Here is a 16,794-nt window from a genome sequence, read left to right as displayed (position 1 = left end):
ATCGAAACACAGTTCAAACAAGAAGAATTCGAACGAAGCATATGACCAATTGCAATCCAATTATAACCACTAAGCTTGTTTCCCTATCCTAGAAACCTACAATATCTAAAGAAAATTTGCGGCTCAGAATATCGGAGCGGTTGCTAAGGTTCGGACGTGTCTTGCACATATGCATCGTATTGCATTGCAAGAAACAAGGATTTAAGTAATATCTTTCATACAAAATAATAGAAAGGAAAAAAAGGACGACCGTCTCGTCATCGGGTGTCTTTCCTTTTGAAATAAAATATTAAATATTTGGTCCAAAACCCAAAAAAGATATTTTCACCTATGTTGACTTAAGTCCTTTCTTTTATCAAAAGGATTTTCAAAAAAGATATTGAGATAGATTCTTTCGAAACAAAAGAATTCAGTTGAAGTGGAAAAAACTAATGTATTCCTTGTGGAAGTGAAAAGAAAGATTTAAAAAATAATAATTAAAGGAAAAATGGTTAGTTTCAGTGATGTAATAAAATAATATTGATTTAAATAATTTGTTTTACATTCGATATTATGATTTGCAAAATTTAAAATCAGTGAATTGAATTATTAAGTGTGCAAAATTCTATGTTCAACTACGAAATAACTAAATTTTATAAGGATAATTCTATATTAAGGATATTTCCACATGGTTTAGAAAGTGAATAACATCGCCTAAGGATATTATTTTGAATCGAAGGATTACCAATATGGATTGGATACTGGATTCATGCTTAAATCAGAAATGGGATATGATATAATTTAATTAAGGATTTCAATAACTTTTTGTGATATGAACTTAAGTTGTCATTTATATCATTTATCATAGAACAAACGTTTATCCATTTAAATTATGTGCCTGCTTTCTCTAAGGATACAAGGATTAATATTGTTTTAAAAAATATTTCACCATAAGCAATAATAATTAGAAAGACAAATAAGCAGGTCGGTAGCAAAAGTCGATACAACTCCAATGTTTCGGTACCTTCAATTTTACTTAAGTACGCAGTTTACCTTTTATAAAATTTTGTAATGGTCTTGATTTATTAAGAGAACCGAACTTAGTTATCCAATGAATCTGTTGTAAAGTTAGTTTTTAAAAACATATTTTGAACCTAAGGGGACATCCGTCTATAAAACCAAAAATATTTAAAACGTTAATACACTTAATATGTACATTCCCTGCTTTTAGGATTTTTAGCAGTTAGGTTTCATGAATAAAGGTAAATTTTAAAGAATACTTTCTTTCATATTCCTTATCAGAACTTTTCACTTTATGGTACGAGCTTTTGTCACTTAATTTTTTCAAATAATATTTAAATAAAAACTTTTCTTTACTTTACTATATCTACAAAATGTAAAAAATATATGTTAAGGAATGCTAATTTAAATTGTTGAAAAAATTTCATTTAAATTTTAGTCAAAGTAAAATTAAAATCACTTCTTTTGAAAAATACTCAAAAATATTTATGTAGCAAGTTTCAAGAAGGGCTAACATATCTAACAATTCCTTAAAGGCAATCTGATTAGGTTTGATATATGTCCTTATACCTACCGTATGAGTACTATGCGGGCACTTGAATTCTAAATCAAATCATTCTTATCTGGGATAAGACAGAGAAATCTAGATAAGGATATTTAAAAAAAAAGATCAAGGAACGAAAATCCTATAACCACACACATTTTTTCAAATAAATAATTAAAAAAGGCAATAAAGAGGATGTAAATTCTAAAATTTAGCTTCATACCTTTCATGCATTTCATTTCAAAATGTAGTGAGTTCATTTGTTGGTCTAGATTTGAATAAAATGATTGCTGCCGCATATATGCGTCTTTTTTAGAGCTGGCAACACATAGTTTTTAGATAATTGATTTTCAGTTTAGTATTAGCAACTTTTAAATCTTTCAAATCTAAAGACCTTGTTACTTTTGTCAAAATCTACATTTTTTCAATGAACTATTGTCTTTTCTTTAACAATTGAATTATAAAATTAAAAGCGATTGATCGGTTAATATTTCTAAGCCAGTACACTTAATATCGGTTCAGAGAGTGTCTCTGTTCAAAGATTTCTGATAATTTTCTCAGTATCCTTGACAGGGTACAAGAAAACTTCTCGACCTAGAAGTGAGATGAGATTTGCGTTTATTTTCTTCTTTCATACGATAAAGAATAACTTTTTGTCTGAGGAATTTGGTTTATATCTCTTCGAGATCTAAGAAAAATAAACTTGCCAGATAATGAGGAAAAAGTCTTGTATTTAAGTGTGTTCTTAAGGTTTTCCAATATGCGAAATAATGGTTTTTATGATTTGTAATTTCATCCTAATGGTATAAACAGAACAAGTCAAAATCTATTTTTTAAATCCAACTCAAATTAAGACTTAAAAATTCAGACAAAATTTATTGTTTGTAAAGTCAATATTAAAAAAAAAATTATTTGTAAATAAATTTATTTCTATGTATGTATGTATATTTTTTAAATTAATTTTATATCATACAGAAAGAAAAAGTTTTGACTAATGTCACTTTGCTTCGGCGGCGATGACAAAATGTTCCCATGATATTTATTTTCTTATCTTCTATTTAAATACTAAATAGAACTAGTTTCTTATATTAAATATAAGTTTTAAATTTATATTTCTCATTAAAAATCAATATAATAATTTTATACAAATTTGTAAATAGTGATTTATTTTTGTTTGGTAAATAATTTTAGTCATGTTATTTACTTGAACTACGAGAACCCAACGTGCATTTTCTTTAGACTCAAAACCATATTAGTTAAGGGCATAATAGTATTAATAGTTCGTTGTACATAACAAAAACATTGGCATCAAATTCGATATTTAAATCAAGTTTTTAGTAACTCCAAATTTGATAAAATATCTTATATATAAAATTTTCCTGTCACAGTGTTAGTTGCCAAACTCCTCCGAAACGACTTAACCAATTTTATTGAAACTTCGCATATATGTATATTCAGTAGATCTGAGAATAGGTTTTCATCTATTTTTTAAATTTTTAAAAGAAGAACAAAGAACTATTTATGACCACATCATACTCGCAGTTCCGGCAAGACAAGCCGGATTCTTTTTTTTTTGATGTACCAGGTAGAACCGAAAAAACATTTCTGATTTCGATAATGGTATTCATTATATGGTATCGCATTGACTGTTGAATCTTCTTGCATTGCGGCTTAAAATCATCGCCACTGTTGCGTAATGTTGAAAAAGTACAACCGAAAGTAAATATGCGTGTTCAAATGCTTCAGGATCCATCCGCTGAAGCATTCCCCAAATAACTGTTAGATATAGGTGACGGAAAAGCTACTACAGATGAAACTGGATGCATAAAATTATCGGTCGATTTCTGAATTTATCAGGCATGCCACCGCCTAATTTACAACTGAAGGTTTCGTAATTTGAACCCACCTAGGTTGTGCAACGGAACGCGATTAGTAATTTAATAATTAATGAAAAATGTTATCGAAGCCAGAGTTCTAAATGGCAAATTCCTAGGTGAAAATATATTATTACCCAAAATTATATCCACAGATGTGATTCAAACACATTCAATTTCCAATTAAATTAGCATTTGCAACGATTATCAATAAGCCTGATGACCAAACGATTTCTGCCTGCGGCTTAGATTTGAGCACTTTATGTTTTCCACACGGACAATTATGCGTGGCGTTCTCTCGAGTGGGCAAACCAAACAGTTTGTTTGTATTGGCAAAAGATAGGATAACAAAAAATATTGTACACTCTGTTGCATTAAGGGATTGAAATTGTTTTTTTGTAGTATTGTCATAGCGATATGTATGTAATTTTAAGGAATACATTTTAATAAATTACTAAAATTGGTTTGGTAATTAGTTATTTTAATAGTTTGCACCGTTAACAGTCCTCTATACCTCAAACCATAACCACTTATATACCACATCTTAACACACCTACAATAAGTAAGTTATTTATTTCTAGCAAAATATTCTCTGGAAATTATTTATATGACAACACAACAATTGTCGGGTCAGCTTGTATTTAAAAAAAACACGTAAAATTACAAATATCCATAACACGGTGGGAAACTCTGATTCCATTGAAACAAAAAGTAAAAATATGTAGTTTAAATCTTTCTTAGGTCAAACTTAGATTTAAAAAAAAAAATAACTTTAAACATTTTTATTCACGAAATTTTATGGCTCATTTGATAGCCGCACTTTCCACTTTCCAATGATGTAAAGGTATTCATAATACGAGATTCAATGGGCAGGTTCAGGTTCAGGTGCTATCTTTGAACGTACTTTACTTCACTAACTTCTACTTTTAGTTTATTGCAATAAAACAATATTTTGTACAAGACACTCCTCAGGCAAGCTATAAGTCCATTTTATTTTGTATTGTAAAGATATATTACTTACTTCTTTTCCAATTTGATGAAGAACCCTTTTAGACATAACATTAAATACAATTGGTCAGAAAATAAATAAATCCTAGAGTAATAAAGTTCAACTTTCAGTTGAATAAAAAAAACATGATTAACTGTCATTTTGACATGAGTAGATATGACTTGATAGTTAGGGAGATTTTTCTTGACTTACTTTCCAGTCAGCTTTCCAATAAAGTTGCCTTAAATGGAAGGTACATTTTGGCAGCTAGCCAATCAGATACTAGAAACTTGTCCCTTATGTCGCCTGTGTCATTTTTGGTACACGTAGTCCTTACAAAACTGGAGTCCTATTCTGTAATGAGCTTCGAAAGCCAATCCGATTCGTTTATGAATTTTTTTTTAAAGTTTGATATTGGTAATGTACAGTACCGAGCAAAAAAAATGCAACCGAAAAAGTTGGTACAATCTTTAGCAAGAACTAAGTCATTTTAGATTATAATACTTTGAAATTTAGCATAAAATGTTCAAATTAATTTTTTTCTTTAAACAGATTTGAATTTTACCCAATCTTACTCCATGAAAATAGTAATTGTAAAAAATGTTCCTACACTTGGATTTTACGCCAAGCAAAAAAAATGCAAATTCGTGGAAAATTTTAAAAATAACGGATTTATTCATCTTTTTTGAAGAAATTTTGTACTTAAATATTTTAATATTTTGTTGCGAAACCTTTATTGGCAATAACGGCGCGTAACCTTTTAGGCATTGAGTCAATCAACGACACCAAATAGCTCGCAGGTATTTGTTCCCATTCAGTCCTTATTTGTTCCATCAACTCGGTACAATTTGAATGATTTCGCTTTCTTATCTCCCGATCTACATGATCCCATAAATTCTCTATGGGATTGAGGTCGGGAGATTGTGCTGGCCAGTTCAAAACATGAACCCTCTTCTCTTCTAAGAAGTTTCTTACCAAACGGCTGGTGTGTTTTGGGTCGTTGTCGTGTTGAAATAAGCTGCTTTCAGGCATATTCGTCCGCAAATGTGGAAGCATATGGTCTTCTAAAATGCCCTTATACATTTGGGCATTCATCCGGCCGCTTACTTGACAAATCGGGCCCACGCCTTGACGAGAAAATGAGCCTTTGAAAAAGCCAAACTACAAATTTGATTTAATGAATATTTTAAATTGCTTACCCCACACCATTACTGACCCTCCCCCATGTTTAATTGTTGGAACTTGATATCTAGGGCTGTACCTTTGTCCCGGGGGCCTTCGCACATACCTAATGCCATCTGACGAGAACAAGTTGAACTTGCTCTCATCACTTCATAAAACTTTTGTCCATTGCTCACTTGTCCAATGCATATGGCGCTTTGCAAAATCTAGCCGTTTCTTCCTATTGATGGAACTGATGAATGGTTTTCTAGCTGGTCGTCTTGCATACAGTTTTGACTCCACTAATCGTCGCCTAACTGTGTGTACCCCTACGTTAACATCAAAATGTTCATTCAAGTCCTGAGTAACTTCCACTGCAGTTTTAAAGGGATTAACTTTAACCTGTCTTATTATCTCACGATCTAATCTGGAAGTTGTTTTGCGTGGACGGCCACTTCCCACTTTGCGATTGATATCCCCTTGTTCTCGATATCGGGATATAATACGCGATATTGTTGATGTTGCTACACAAAACTCCAAAGCGATATCCTGCATTAATCTTCCGTTGTTAGCAGCGTTAATTATTGCTTTCTTGCATCCAATCGATAGTTGCTTCTATTAATTGCATATTCTAATTAATTGAAACCAAAGAATACATTTTATGTACCTACCTTCCTAGTCATATTTGCCATTTGCATTTTTTTTGCTCTCAGTAAAATTATGTTTTTCTAACTAAATGTAAATTTGCAAACACTAGAGAGAGACCAATTACATATTGCTATTATAAACAGAATGCCTACACAATGGGTACACATATCCGAAACGGAAAAACAAAATTTTACCGTTACGAAAGATAGAGCAATAATAATTGATTTTGGTGTGACTGTTTGCATTTTTTTTGCTCGCTACTGTATGTATGTGTTCGAGTTGCAGACAATTCTTTTGGACAACCGGCGGCGCCGCCGGCGTCTGACGGAGTTCTAGTGCAGTTGGTCCTAATAACTTGAATATTTGTACATGTTGAAATTTACAATTTTGCCAATTTTCAAGTAATTTATAAGTATTTCTTCTAGCATATTGTTTCTTTTTCCTATAGTTTTAAGTATTAATTTCATTGCGATATTGGAATTAGGTGATGAGACATGGCGAATGGAAAAATAGCCATACACATCCTCTTAAGTTGTTGGATCCTAAAAAATGTTCATTTAGTATATCTATTTTTGCTGCACAAAACATAACATACTTGTATACATTTATTTAAGTAAAGGCTAGGGGTTGCGTACACAAAATACCGCATCACGGAATCCTCCCGATTCAATACTAAACCAACTTTTCCATAGGTATGGTGACACCCAAATTAATGAGAATCAACAAGAACGAAGTTTAATACTATATTTCTTGAATGGTATAGTGTAAAAAGAATCTCCGAATCTTTTAATTTTTCAAGAAAGTATAAAGAAAATGTATAATTCGAAAATAGGGGGGGGGACAGTATTTTTTATTTCAATAATATAATTTGTATATTTGTAATTAAATAAAGTTTTGAAAAAATTGCCTCTTGGTATATTCCAAATATGGAAGACAGGCTTCAATGTTAACATTTTTCTTTTTTCAATAAAAGGTGCAGTGGATTTTCGCGGGTTAAACAAAAAGAACACATAATTGAGTTCAAGCATACATTTTAATTCTTTAAAGAACTTTTTACAATAAAAAAGGATAGAAAAATTGTGATTAAAATAAAAATTTCCTTAAAAAGAATAGCTGAATAAATATTTTTGAATAAAAAAATCGTTGAACATTTTAAAATGTTTCCAAAAAAATCTGTAAGAAAATCTAAGAAGAACTGAACTTTTTATCATTCTACAAGAATTGGAAGTTTTTTTTCACAAGACCTGACTTTGGCTGAAATTTTAAAATTCAACCACATTCAAAAGTGATCTCATGGTCTGTTAGTTAGTGCTATGGATGTATTGATAGTATGTTCCTCGCAATTAAAAACAAAAGAATTTCTTACAATTACCCTTTTCGAGGTAACCGATATTTTTTTGAATTAGAGAACTGCACTGCACGAGAGTCACTGTTCAACTGTCTCTTCGCTTTATTTAATTTTATTTTAATTTTATTTACATTTGGCTTAATTCTTACGTAAATAATATTTAACAATAAATTAAATTAAAACATTTGTTGGCACAAAGGGCCTAACTTTATATACTAGCAAATTACAAAAATTAACATGTGTTCAACATAAAGTCGATGGCTCAAAAAAGAGTCTCGTTAGCGAGGTTCATCTCGGGTTGTTCACTCCTGGTTGTCCTGGTGGAGGTTGGTTAGGTGTGGCGGTGTTCAGCCGCGGTAGTATGCTGACTCCAGGCCAGCATAGAAGGAGACGTTTGTCATCGTCGTCAGTGGGGAATTTATACAAGACTTTGATTATTATCTTTCTTGCTGCCTGTTCAAGAAAATGGTCAAGGCTTGATTTCAGCTTCTTTGTCGACTCTTCGATTGCTATGTATCAATGCGTATCTTCCTCTCGAAGTTTTTAAGTTTTTATATTGCAGTTTTGGATATGGTGAACCAAATCGGAAAACTGTAGGTAATAACCGGTCTTAGCAGCTGTTTGTATATCAAAAGTTTCGTTGGTTTGCTCAATCCTGTTTTCTTCTTCAAGAGAGGATGAACTCGATGGAGTTCAATGTTGGCTTTCGTTATCACAACCTTAGAGTGTGGGTTGAAGCGCAGCAGCTCATTGAAGTGTATTCCCAGGTATTTGGCGTTCTTCTTGCCTTTAATCCTTGATTCATCAGGAAACGTCAGAACAAGGTTTCGGGCCACTGCCGGCGATTTACAGCGGCTGATGTTGGTGACGGGTCTCCGGAAGCACACAAATTCCAATTCAATTAAAGTTCGGAGCTTATGGATGAGGGCTTCAGTAGATACGATGTGGAAACTTTCTCGATATCCAGAAAGCATCCAGCTGTGGTTCGGTGGCTATTGAGAGCGGGGGTGACGTCGGACTGAAACTTTAGATGTGGATGGATCGTTGAGTGAACTGGTTGGAATCCAAACTGCATGTCGAATATAATGTTATGTTCGTTGCAGAATTTCTTCAGCCTCCTTGATATGACTTCTTCCAGAATTTTGCTAATGTTGTTGAGGAGTGGGACCGGCATAATCAAATTGGTGCTGCCTTTCTTCGGAATTGCCACATTACCACTGTCATACACTTTTTTGGAAAAAAGGCGTTTTTGAGGCAGTTATTTATGATATTAGCCAAGATTATCATACAAACTTACGGAAGTCTTTTCAGGATATAGTTGGAAATCAGTTCCTGTGTTTTCGGTCGCTTGCATTGTCCAGGTTCATGTTTATCCTTGCACTTTACGCAGACGTATGGGCGTTCTAAAGTCTTCTCAGTTCAACGACGAAGTTATTGTAGGTTTTACCCTGCAGTTTCCTTGATTTGTACCGAGTAACTTTGATAACCTTGAGACCTTTGATCCTCAGTTCGTCCTCAACTTCGATGGCGTCGAAGGCTGTGAACGCCCTTAAGCAGCAGCACACTTCTTCCTTTCGTCACGGGGTGTAAAGGAGTTAAACTCAATTTTCCGGCACGAAAGAGGTCCTTGATGTCAAATGCTCATGATGGTGGTTCTGGTGTTCTTGTTCTTGAACGTTACCGCCAAGTTTTTGCTTTTGCAAAATCTGCTGATTTCAGCTACATTTGCAGAATAGCAAAAAATTGGTGGTAACATGACAATTTTTTGATCACTGGTGTTGGCTGCATTTGTTGTTTGGTGGTTGTTGGTGCTGGAGCCTTTTGTTCTGTTGTCAATGTTTTAGTTAATAGTAGAGGTTGGATTAGTGTTGATGTAGGGCTTGGTGGTTGGCTGGCTTTCGGTTGGACAACCTCAGTTGCTCCTTTTGTCTCCTGGGTCTCTCTAGGCCGCGTTTGTCCTGGCTAAGGTGATTCCGTTTCATCTGAGCTGGATGGAATTTCGTTGGATACTTTTTCGTCCTAGGCTTCCTTGTTGGTATCTTCGTCATCAGTTGTGATGCTTAAATCATTATCCAAAGCAGAAAATGCTGCCTAAGGTTTGAATTTAGCATTTAAGGTTTGAAGAGAACCTACAGTTTTTATGTTGAATCCGAACGACTAATTTGAGAAAGCACTTTTTTTAATGACAAGAATCACTCTTCGTGAAAAAAACTACGTGGCAAAGATATGGATTAAATCCAACATATTTAGCAAGACAGTCTAACGCTCTTTTCATCACACTATAGATACTACTGTTTCATCTAGTTAGCGGTCATAAAAAGACGTGTTTTTTTGGGAAAATGATTGCAGGTTTTTTAAGTTGTTATCTTTTTTTCTTTATTGAAAATAGTTTATTTTCCAATAAGACGTTTGCTTTTGAATAGCCCGCTATTTGGACAGCACTCACTTTTAGGGCAGTCATTTTTTGACATTTGACATGTTAAGACTACACCATTAATAAAACCAAACAACAAAGAGCAAGTGCAGACAATATAAGGGACTTCATTCGCATTCTTTGAACGTACATTTTGACCAGGGCAACTGGCTAGTTTTTCAAGTGACATACATTTCAAACTCTTAACTTTACTTCACTAACCTATACCTTCAGTTCATCGTTTAAAAATTATCAAAAACATTGTTGTCAACAAAACACTCCTCAGGCAAGCTACAAGTCCTTCACGACTTGCATTTTGTATTGTTAAGAAATATTTCTTATTTCTTTTCCAATTTTACAAGAATCCATTTTACACAAAATTTTAAATGCAACTGTGCAGAAAATAAATAATTCATAGAGTAATAAAGTTCAGCTTTCAGTTAAATAAAAAAACATGTTCAATTGTCATTTTGACATAAGTTGACTTGACTTAATAGTTAACGAGATTTTTCTTGAATAATTTTTCAGCAAACTTTCCAATAAAGCAAACCCAAGTTCTCTCGGAACTCCTACAAAATGCCTTAAATAGGGTAACAAACTGGGCTAAGCAATGGGGATTGGACGTCAATCCACATTAAACAGAATTAATACTCTTTTCGATAAGATATAAAATTCCTCAGATTAGCCCACCCAAGATTAAAGGAATACCATTAAGCTTTTCCGACCAAGCTATATATTTAGGCCTCATTTTAGACAAAAAACTAAATTGGAAGGCAAATATTGATGAAAGAGTAAAAAAGGCTACTGTAGCGCTTTTAACTTGTAAAAAGTCAATAGGATTAAAATGGGGCTTCTCCCCAAAAATAACCCACTGGCTATACACTTCGGTAATCAGACCGATACTCATTTATGAAGCTGTCGTATGGTGGACCGCACTGGACAAGATGGTAAAACTAAATAAGCTCATCAAAGTCCAGCGGTCAGCAGGTATGTGCATCAAAGGAGCACTTCTCTCAACACCAACCGCAGCACTAGAAGTGCTTTTAAACCTAACACCTCTTGACATCTTCTCCAAAATGGTGGCAGCCAACTCATGTGTGAAGCTTAGAGCCACCTCCCAATGGAACAGTAATAATACTGGACATACTACTATTCTAGACAGTTTTAGATCTATCCCAGATCGCTAAGACTATACCACCCCAAAAATGGTATTCGGTAAAAGCTTCCATGTGTCCATCCCTTCAAGATCCTCCTGGGAAGAAGAGAGACCCTTGGAAGACGATGCGGTACACTTCTATACAGACGATTCAAAGACCGATCACGGAGTTGGAAGTGGTATGTATTCGGAACAACTGAATCTCAGTCTATCATATAGACTTCCCAACCAATGTAGTGTATTCCAGGCAGAAGTAATGGCGAGTAAAGAAGCACTATCCTGGCTCAAAGAAAACGTTATATCTTGTAAGGATATACGAATCTTCTCGGACAGCCAAGCCGCTCTTGAATCTCTCGCGTCTGTGTCCACAAACTCTCAAATAGTCCACGATTGTCGATCATCTCTGAATGAGATGACGGAACAGTTAAATATTCACCTCATTTGGGTCCCGATCCACAGAGACATTCCGGGAAATTGCAAAGCCGATGAGCTCGCCAAAAACGGAACACTTCTGCCTAATGTTAGACAAAAACATAACATAGGAACACCACTTTCTACATGCAAATATCTTCTCAAAAAATATGCTCTAGAATCAACAAATGCTAGATGGTCACAGAGTACCACCTGCCTAGCAACCAAGCAAATATGGCCAAGCATAGACTTAAAACGGTCAAAAGGCTTGATATCCCTGAGCAGACAAAGTATTAGCTCTACAATTGGAGTAATAACAGGACACTGCCTCATAGGAAGACATGCTCTGAGGCTAGGGGTCTACACAAATGACTCCTGTAGAAGCTGCATGGACGAGGAGGAAGAGGAAACAGTTCAACACCGTCTATGTTTCATGTCCAGCACTCTCCATCAGAACTAATAACTTTCTCGGTAATCCCTTCTTCGATAATACCAGTGAACTGGCAACGATTGACACAAAATGTCTCTCTAACTTTAATTAAAGTACAAAATGGTTTGTTTAAGTTCATTACTCTCCCATGAGTAACCTCATTAGTGGTATCACAATGGACCCTTGTGGTCTACGTGCGTCAATGACATCTGGACAGCCACTCAAACCTAACCTAACCTAACCTAACCTTCCAATAAAGTTGTTATATTTGGAAGGCAATTTATTGGCAGCTGGCCAATCAGAGATCAGAAACTTGCATCTGAACCTGCCCAATGAAAAGAAATAGCTGACCGTGGTGTTTCGTAAAACCATTGGCTATAGTGATTTAAAACCTTTATATTTTTTCTCTGGGGCTACGTGAGTGATACGGTCCTCTTCTTAACATTGAAATACAAATCTATCGGTTTTTTTATTTTTTTAAACGCCAATATTCAAAATTTAAAACGGTAGACATTTTCTTGTTCTTATGACTATCAACTGAATAATAATAATTAAAAATTACTAAAAAGAATTCAAAATACAGTTAAGACTTTCTAATGTAAAGAAATTTTAAATAAAGTTTTTATTTTGTCAACAGGCTACGGAAATAATATTCAAAATCGGCTATGCCATTCTTTTAGTCTCGATAACCTTAATGATTTGGGCTTCTCTGACCAGAGCAGCTTTTATTCGTGAAATGGAGGAAATGCATTATCCACCCTGCACGTACAATCCCTTGTGCACATGCTCAAAATCATCAACAGACTTAGGAATAGTCTATTGTCGAAATGTACCGCTACCAGCTTTGCCGAAAATGGTTAATCAATCTAAGGTATTTAAAATAACCAATTTTCTTAAAACGGAAGTCCAAAATTATTTCATTTTTGTTAAAGGTTTTCATGCTTCATATGGAAAACACTGGATTACGAGAGGTTGAACCATATTTTTTGCAATCCACAGGTTAGTAAGAATAACACTCCATAATATTTGAGGAGCTTATTAGTTTTTTGATGTTGTTGTTTTAAAGGAATGTACCGATTGAAAATATCTGGGAACCATTTAACCGAAATACCCGATGACGCTTTCACTGGCCTCGAAAGATCTCTCTGGGAATTGATATTGCCCCAAAACGACTTGGTTGAAATACCCTCAAAGTCTTTTCGTCATTTACAAAAACTTCGACACCTTGACTTGGGCTACAATCACATAACACACATTCATCACGACTCCTTTCGAGGACTTGAAGATTCCCTACAATCTCTCATTCTAAAGGACAATTGTATTTCGATGTTGCAATCGCACAGTTTTTCAGGTCTTCTGATTCTGGAGACTCTCGACTTGAGTGGAAATAATCTCTACGAAATCGATCCGAGTGTCTTTCGAGATGGCATGCCAAGATTGATGAAGCTGCTCTTGACTGATAATATTTTCTCTGAAATCCCATACGATGCCTTGGCTCCGTTGAAAAGTCTCAAGACACTTGATATGTCACATAATGTTATTTGGTCAATGTGCGGCAATGAAACTTATGGCACCAAATCCTCGGCGAAGCTTAATTTAGATAGTCTGCATTTGGAGTACAACCATATTGACATATTGCGTCCGAACTCGTTTCAGAATTATGACACCGTTAATCGAACGTTCTTTGATGGCAATCCCATTCATACTTTGAAGGTTAAAGACGTCTTTCTAAAGTCATGGGAAACCAAACTCCATTGAAAAGTCTGTTGTCTTTTTAATTTTTTAGGAAGATGCATTCAAGCCAGCCAAGATCCGAGAAATTTACATGAGGTATTGTGGTCTGACGGACATTTCTCCAGTGGCGTTTGACAGTTTGGTAAATACCCTTCAAATTTTGGATCTTTCGGGAAACAACCTTACAGACTTGCCAAACAAACTATTCAACAACTTTGATGTCTTGAGGTGCGAGCTATAAAATTCATCTTCAATCCTCATATTTCTAAAGCTTCTACTTTTTTTTAAAGGGTTATAAGCATGCGTGACAATAAAGTGAAGCTCCAAGCACCAGCGGAAATGTTCAACGCCATCCAGTACACACTTTTGAAATTAGATTTGAGTGGGGACAAGAATGATCCAACCAATTTGCAAGCTCTGCGCAAGTAATATGATTTCACAATTAACTGGCTATAATGTCTTTTATTTATTCTCTACAAGTATGACCAGAATGAGAAACATGAGATCATTGTCCATATCTCGAATGAGCGGCCAATCCCTGGGCCCCGATGACTTTATGGACTTTGGTGTTGAACTGGAAGATTTGCAGATAACAAGGGGAGGCCTTCAAACTGTCCAATCGCATGCTTTCAAACATGTCCGAGGATTGAAGCGGTTGGATTTTAGTGAGAATAGCATTGGAACAATTGAGAATGAAGCATTTACTGAGGTTCTGTTTTTCGAGATTTTATTGATGGAAACGATGGATTTTCAATGATGGTTTGGTATTTTTGGTTTTTCAGATTGGACACTCTTTGATATCTTTTAAGATCTCTCATGGGTATTCTGGAAGTTCGTTGCCAGCAGAAGCTCTGAGGCACTTGACATCCCTGCAGGAGCTTGACTTCAGCAACAACAAGATAACAAGCATGACCGATACAAGTTTTCATTTTTTGAAAAATCTACGTTTGCTTGAGTTGCACGATAATCGTATTGAACAAGTCATGAAGGGCACATTTCAGGTAAAGCATTTTAAATTTCTCTTTTTAATCCTTACAAAAGGACTAATAACTCATTCTTCTAATTTTGTATAGGGAGATATTCATTCGAAATTGGAAGAGATATCGCTGCGGTTTAATCATTTAGGAAGTATATCTCAACACACGTTCTTCGACTTAGAGGTACATACTTGTTCTTAAAATGAAGCTGAAATGAGTAAAATTTTAAACATTTAATTTGAATTCAAGGCACTTCGAGAACTTTATTTGGATGATAATAAAATTGAGAAAATTGAAAGGAGAGCTTTTATGAATTTAGATGAGTTAGAGCATCTTAGCTTGAGGGGAAACAAACTTAACAATCTAGCTGAGGAATCATTTCAAGTAAGTAGATTTTAAATTCCTAATAATAAAAATATTAAATAATTTAAAATTTGGATACATATGTACATTTAAATTAATTTATAACTTGATGTTCAGAAAGGAATAACGATGAAAAAATAAGAGTTATACTCGGGTGTATGCTTACTCTTTTCATTGTATTCTATTCTAAAAACAAATTCTTATAATTTGTTGATTTTAAATTAAATATATTGCTCTTTAAAATAAATTCTTTAAGAAGTAATTAACAGTCCCTGTTGTTGGCGAATTGAATGTAAAGGGTTAATGTTTCCTAAAAATAAGATCAAACGAAATCGTTTGTAAATTAAAGCTGGTGTCTACATTTCACTTCTATAAGTTTGAAGGGGTTTTGTTTATCCTGTTGAAATCATAGGATTTAGCAGTGAAATTTAATTTTTTTGAGGAAATCTGAATCTGTTTCTTTTATTCCCAAAATTCTATACATATTTCTTTTTTAGATACTTTATGTCGAGCAATGTTTCTACTTATTATCAAATATAAGTTTTTTCTACTCTACTTTTAATATCTATGATAAAATTCTTTTCATATTCATGTACAATAGGGAAAACTTTTTTAAAAAGAAGCTAAAGGAGTTTTAAATGAAAGACATAAATGAAATCTAGGTTCACTCAGATACAAACTTTAAAAAGTTTCTCGATATCGTCTACTTAGAAGTCTGTGCCCCTAACCGCTAAAATGTAATTAGGATACCAAAGTATATTTTATATTAAATACCTTTAAATCTTATGAAAATGGTCATCATGAATTCTGAATTGGTGTTTATAAATGTTTAGTTACTGAAGATAACCCCAAAAACAAGTACTTGTTCAAGGCTACTAGACAGAGCTGAAAGAATCTTGATGGTATTGTAGTGTTTACTATAATATTCCAACTGCAGTTTTTTCCCACTTAAATTGAAGCCAAATCTTAAACAAAAGAATAAAGCTAGATAAAACTAGTTTCAGCTATTTTGAAAAGCTTTGGCCTGAAAACGGTTTTTTTCTTATTTTAGCTTTAACTCATCCACCTAAAAACCTTACTTTTGTTTTAAAGTCCAAATTTGAGCCTTAACTTACTTTTATTCGCCAGTCATAATCTATAATTGCTGTCCAAAAAGTAGTTGTACGATATTTTCAATTTCAATACTGTAAGGGGCCGGTTATAGCTATCAGTAAAATCCATCAGTAAAATTTTTGTTTTTAGTTTTTGAGCGTGTTATAGATTTATTTCTAACAAAAGATTGATGCAATAAGATGAATCCTATATTGAAGTATTTTTTTCAAAAAGAAACAATGCATTTAAAGTTTTATTTAATTTATAAATCCATTTTAATTTTTTTAATGATGAAATTTCATTTTACTGAACAGCTGACTGCCAAAAGTCAAAAGAAATTCCATTTCGTTTTATTATTCGTGTTTCAATTTTTTGCTGTTCCGATCACATCATTAAAAATTTTACTGATGAAAGCAACAGCAAAAAAATTGTCTGAGGCGCGAAGCTCGATGTTATGATCGAAAGTAAACAACATTTTCCTAGCAAAACAAATTAAAAAAATAACAAAAATGACTTCAAAAAAAGAGTTTGAAACCAAATTAATACTTGAAGTGAAAAACCATATGTGTCTTTATCAGAATTGTTGAGAAGCATTTTTTATAATTGAAATTGAAACTGCCGGACTTTCTTGGGGCAAACATTTTCACATGCTTTCC

General features: G+C 33.9%; 1 protein-coding gene across 2 annotated transcripts in view; it reads left to right on the top strand.

Annotated features, from left to right (window-relative positions):
• The first annotated feature begins 142 nt into the window (after positions 1 to 142).
• Positions 143 to 16,794, top strand: part of LOC129939019 (chaoptin) — a 63,639-nt gene continuing 46,987 nt past the window's right edge. Inside the window, exons 1-10 of one of the 2 annotated variants that reach the window (XM_056046877.1) lie at positions 143 to 490; positions 12,610 to 12,843; positions 12,905 to 12,971; positions 13,039 to 13,685; positions 13,759 to 13,934; positions 13,997 to 14,131; positions 14,196 to 14,415; positions 14,489 to 14,707; positions 14,780 to 14,866; positions 14,933 to 15,067. In XM_056046877.1, coding sequence (XP_055902852.1) covers positions 488 to 490; positions 12,610 to 12,843; positions 12,905 to 12,971; positions 13,039 to 13,685; positions 13,759 to 13,934; positions 13,997 to 14,131; positions 14,196 to 14,415; positions 14,489 to 14,707; positions 14,780 to 14,866; positions 14,933 to 15,067 — 1,923 coding nt within the window. In that variant the 5' untranslated portion in view covers positions 143 to 487. Of the gene's footprint in view, positions 491 to 12,609; positions 12,844 to 12,904; positions 12,972 to 13,038; positions 13,686 to 13,758; positions 13,935 to 13,996; positions 14,132 to 14,186; positions 14,416 to 14,488; positions 14,708 to 14,779; positions 14,867 to 14,932; positions 15,068 to 16,794 lie in introns of both variants that reach the window. The other variant, XM_056046876.1, reaches the window with a different exon arrangement.

This window comes from Eupeodes corollae, chromosome 1 (assembly GCF_945859685.1).
Source record: "Eupeodes corollae chromosome 1, idEupCoro1.1, whole genome shotgun sequence".
Lineage (NCBI taxonomy): Eukaryota > Metazoa > Arthropoda > Insecta > Diptera > Syrphidae > Eupeodes > Eupeodes corollae.
This window is presented reverse-complemented; position numbering and strand designations above follow the sequence as displayed.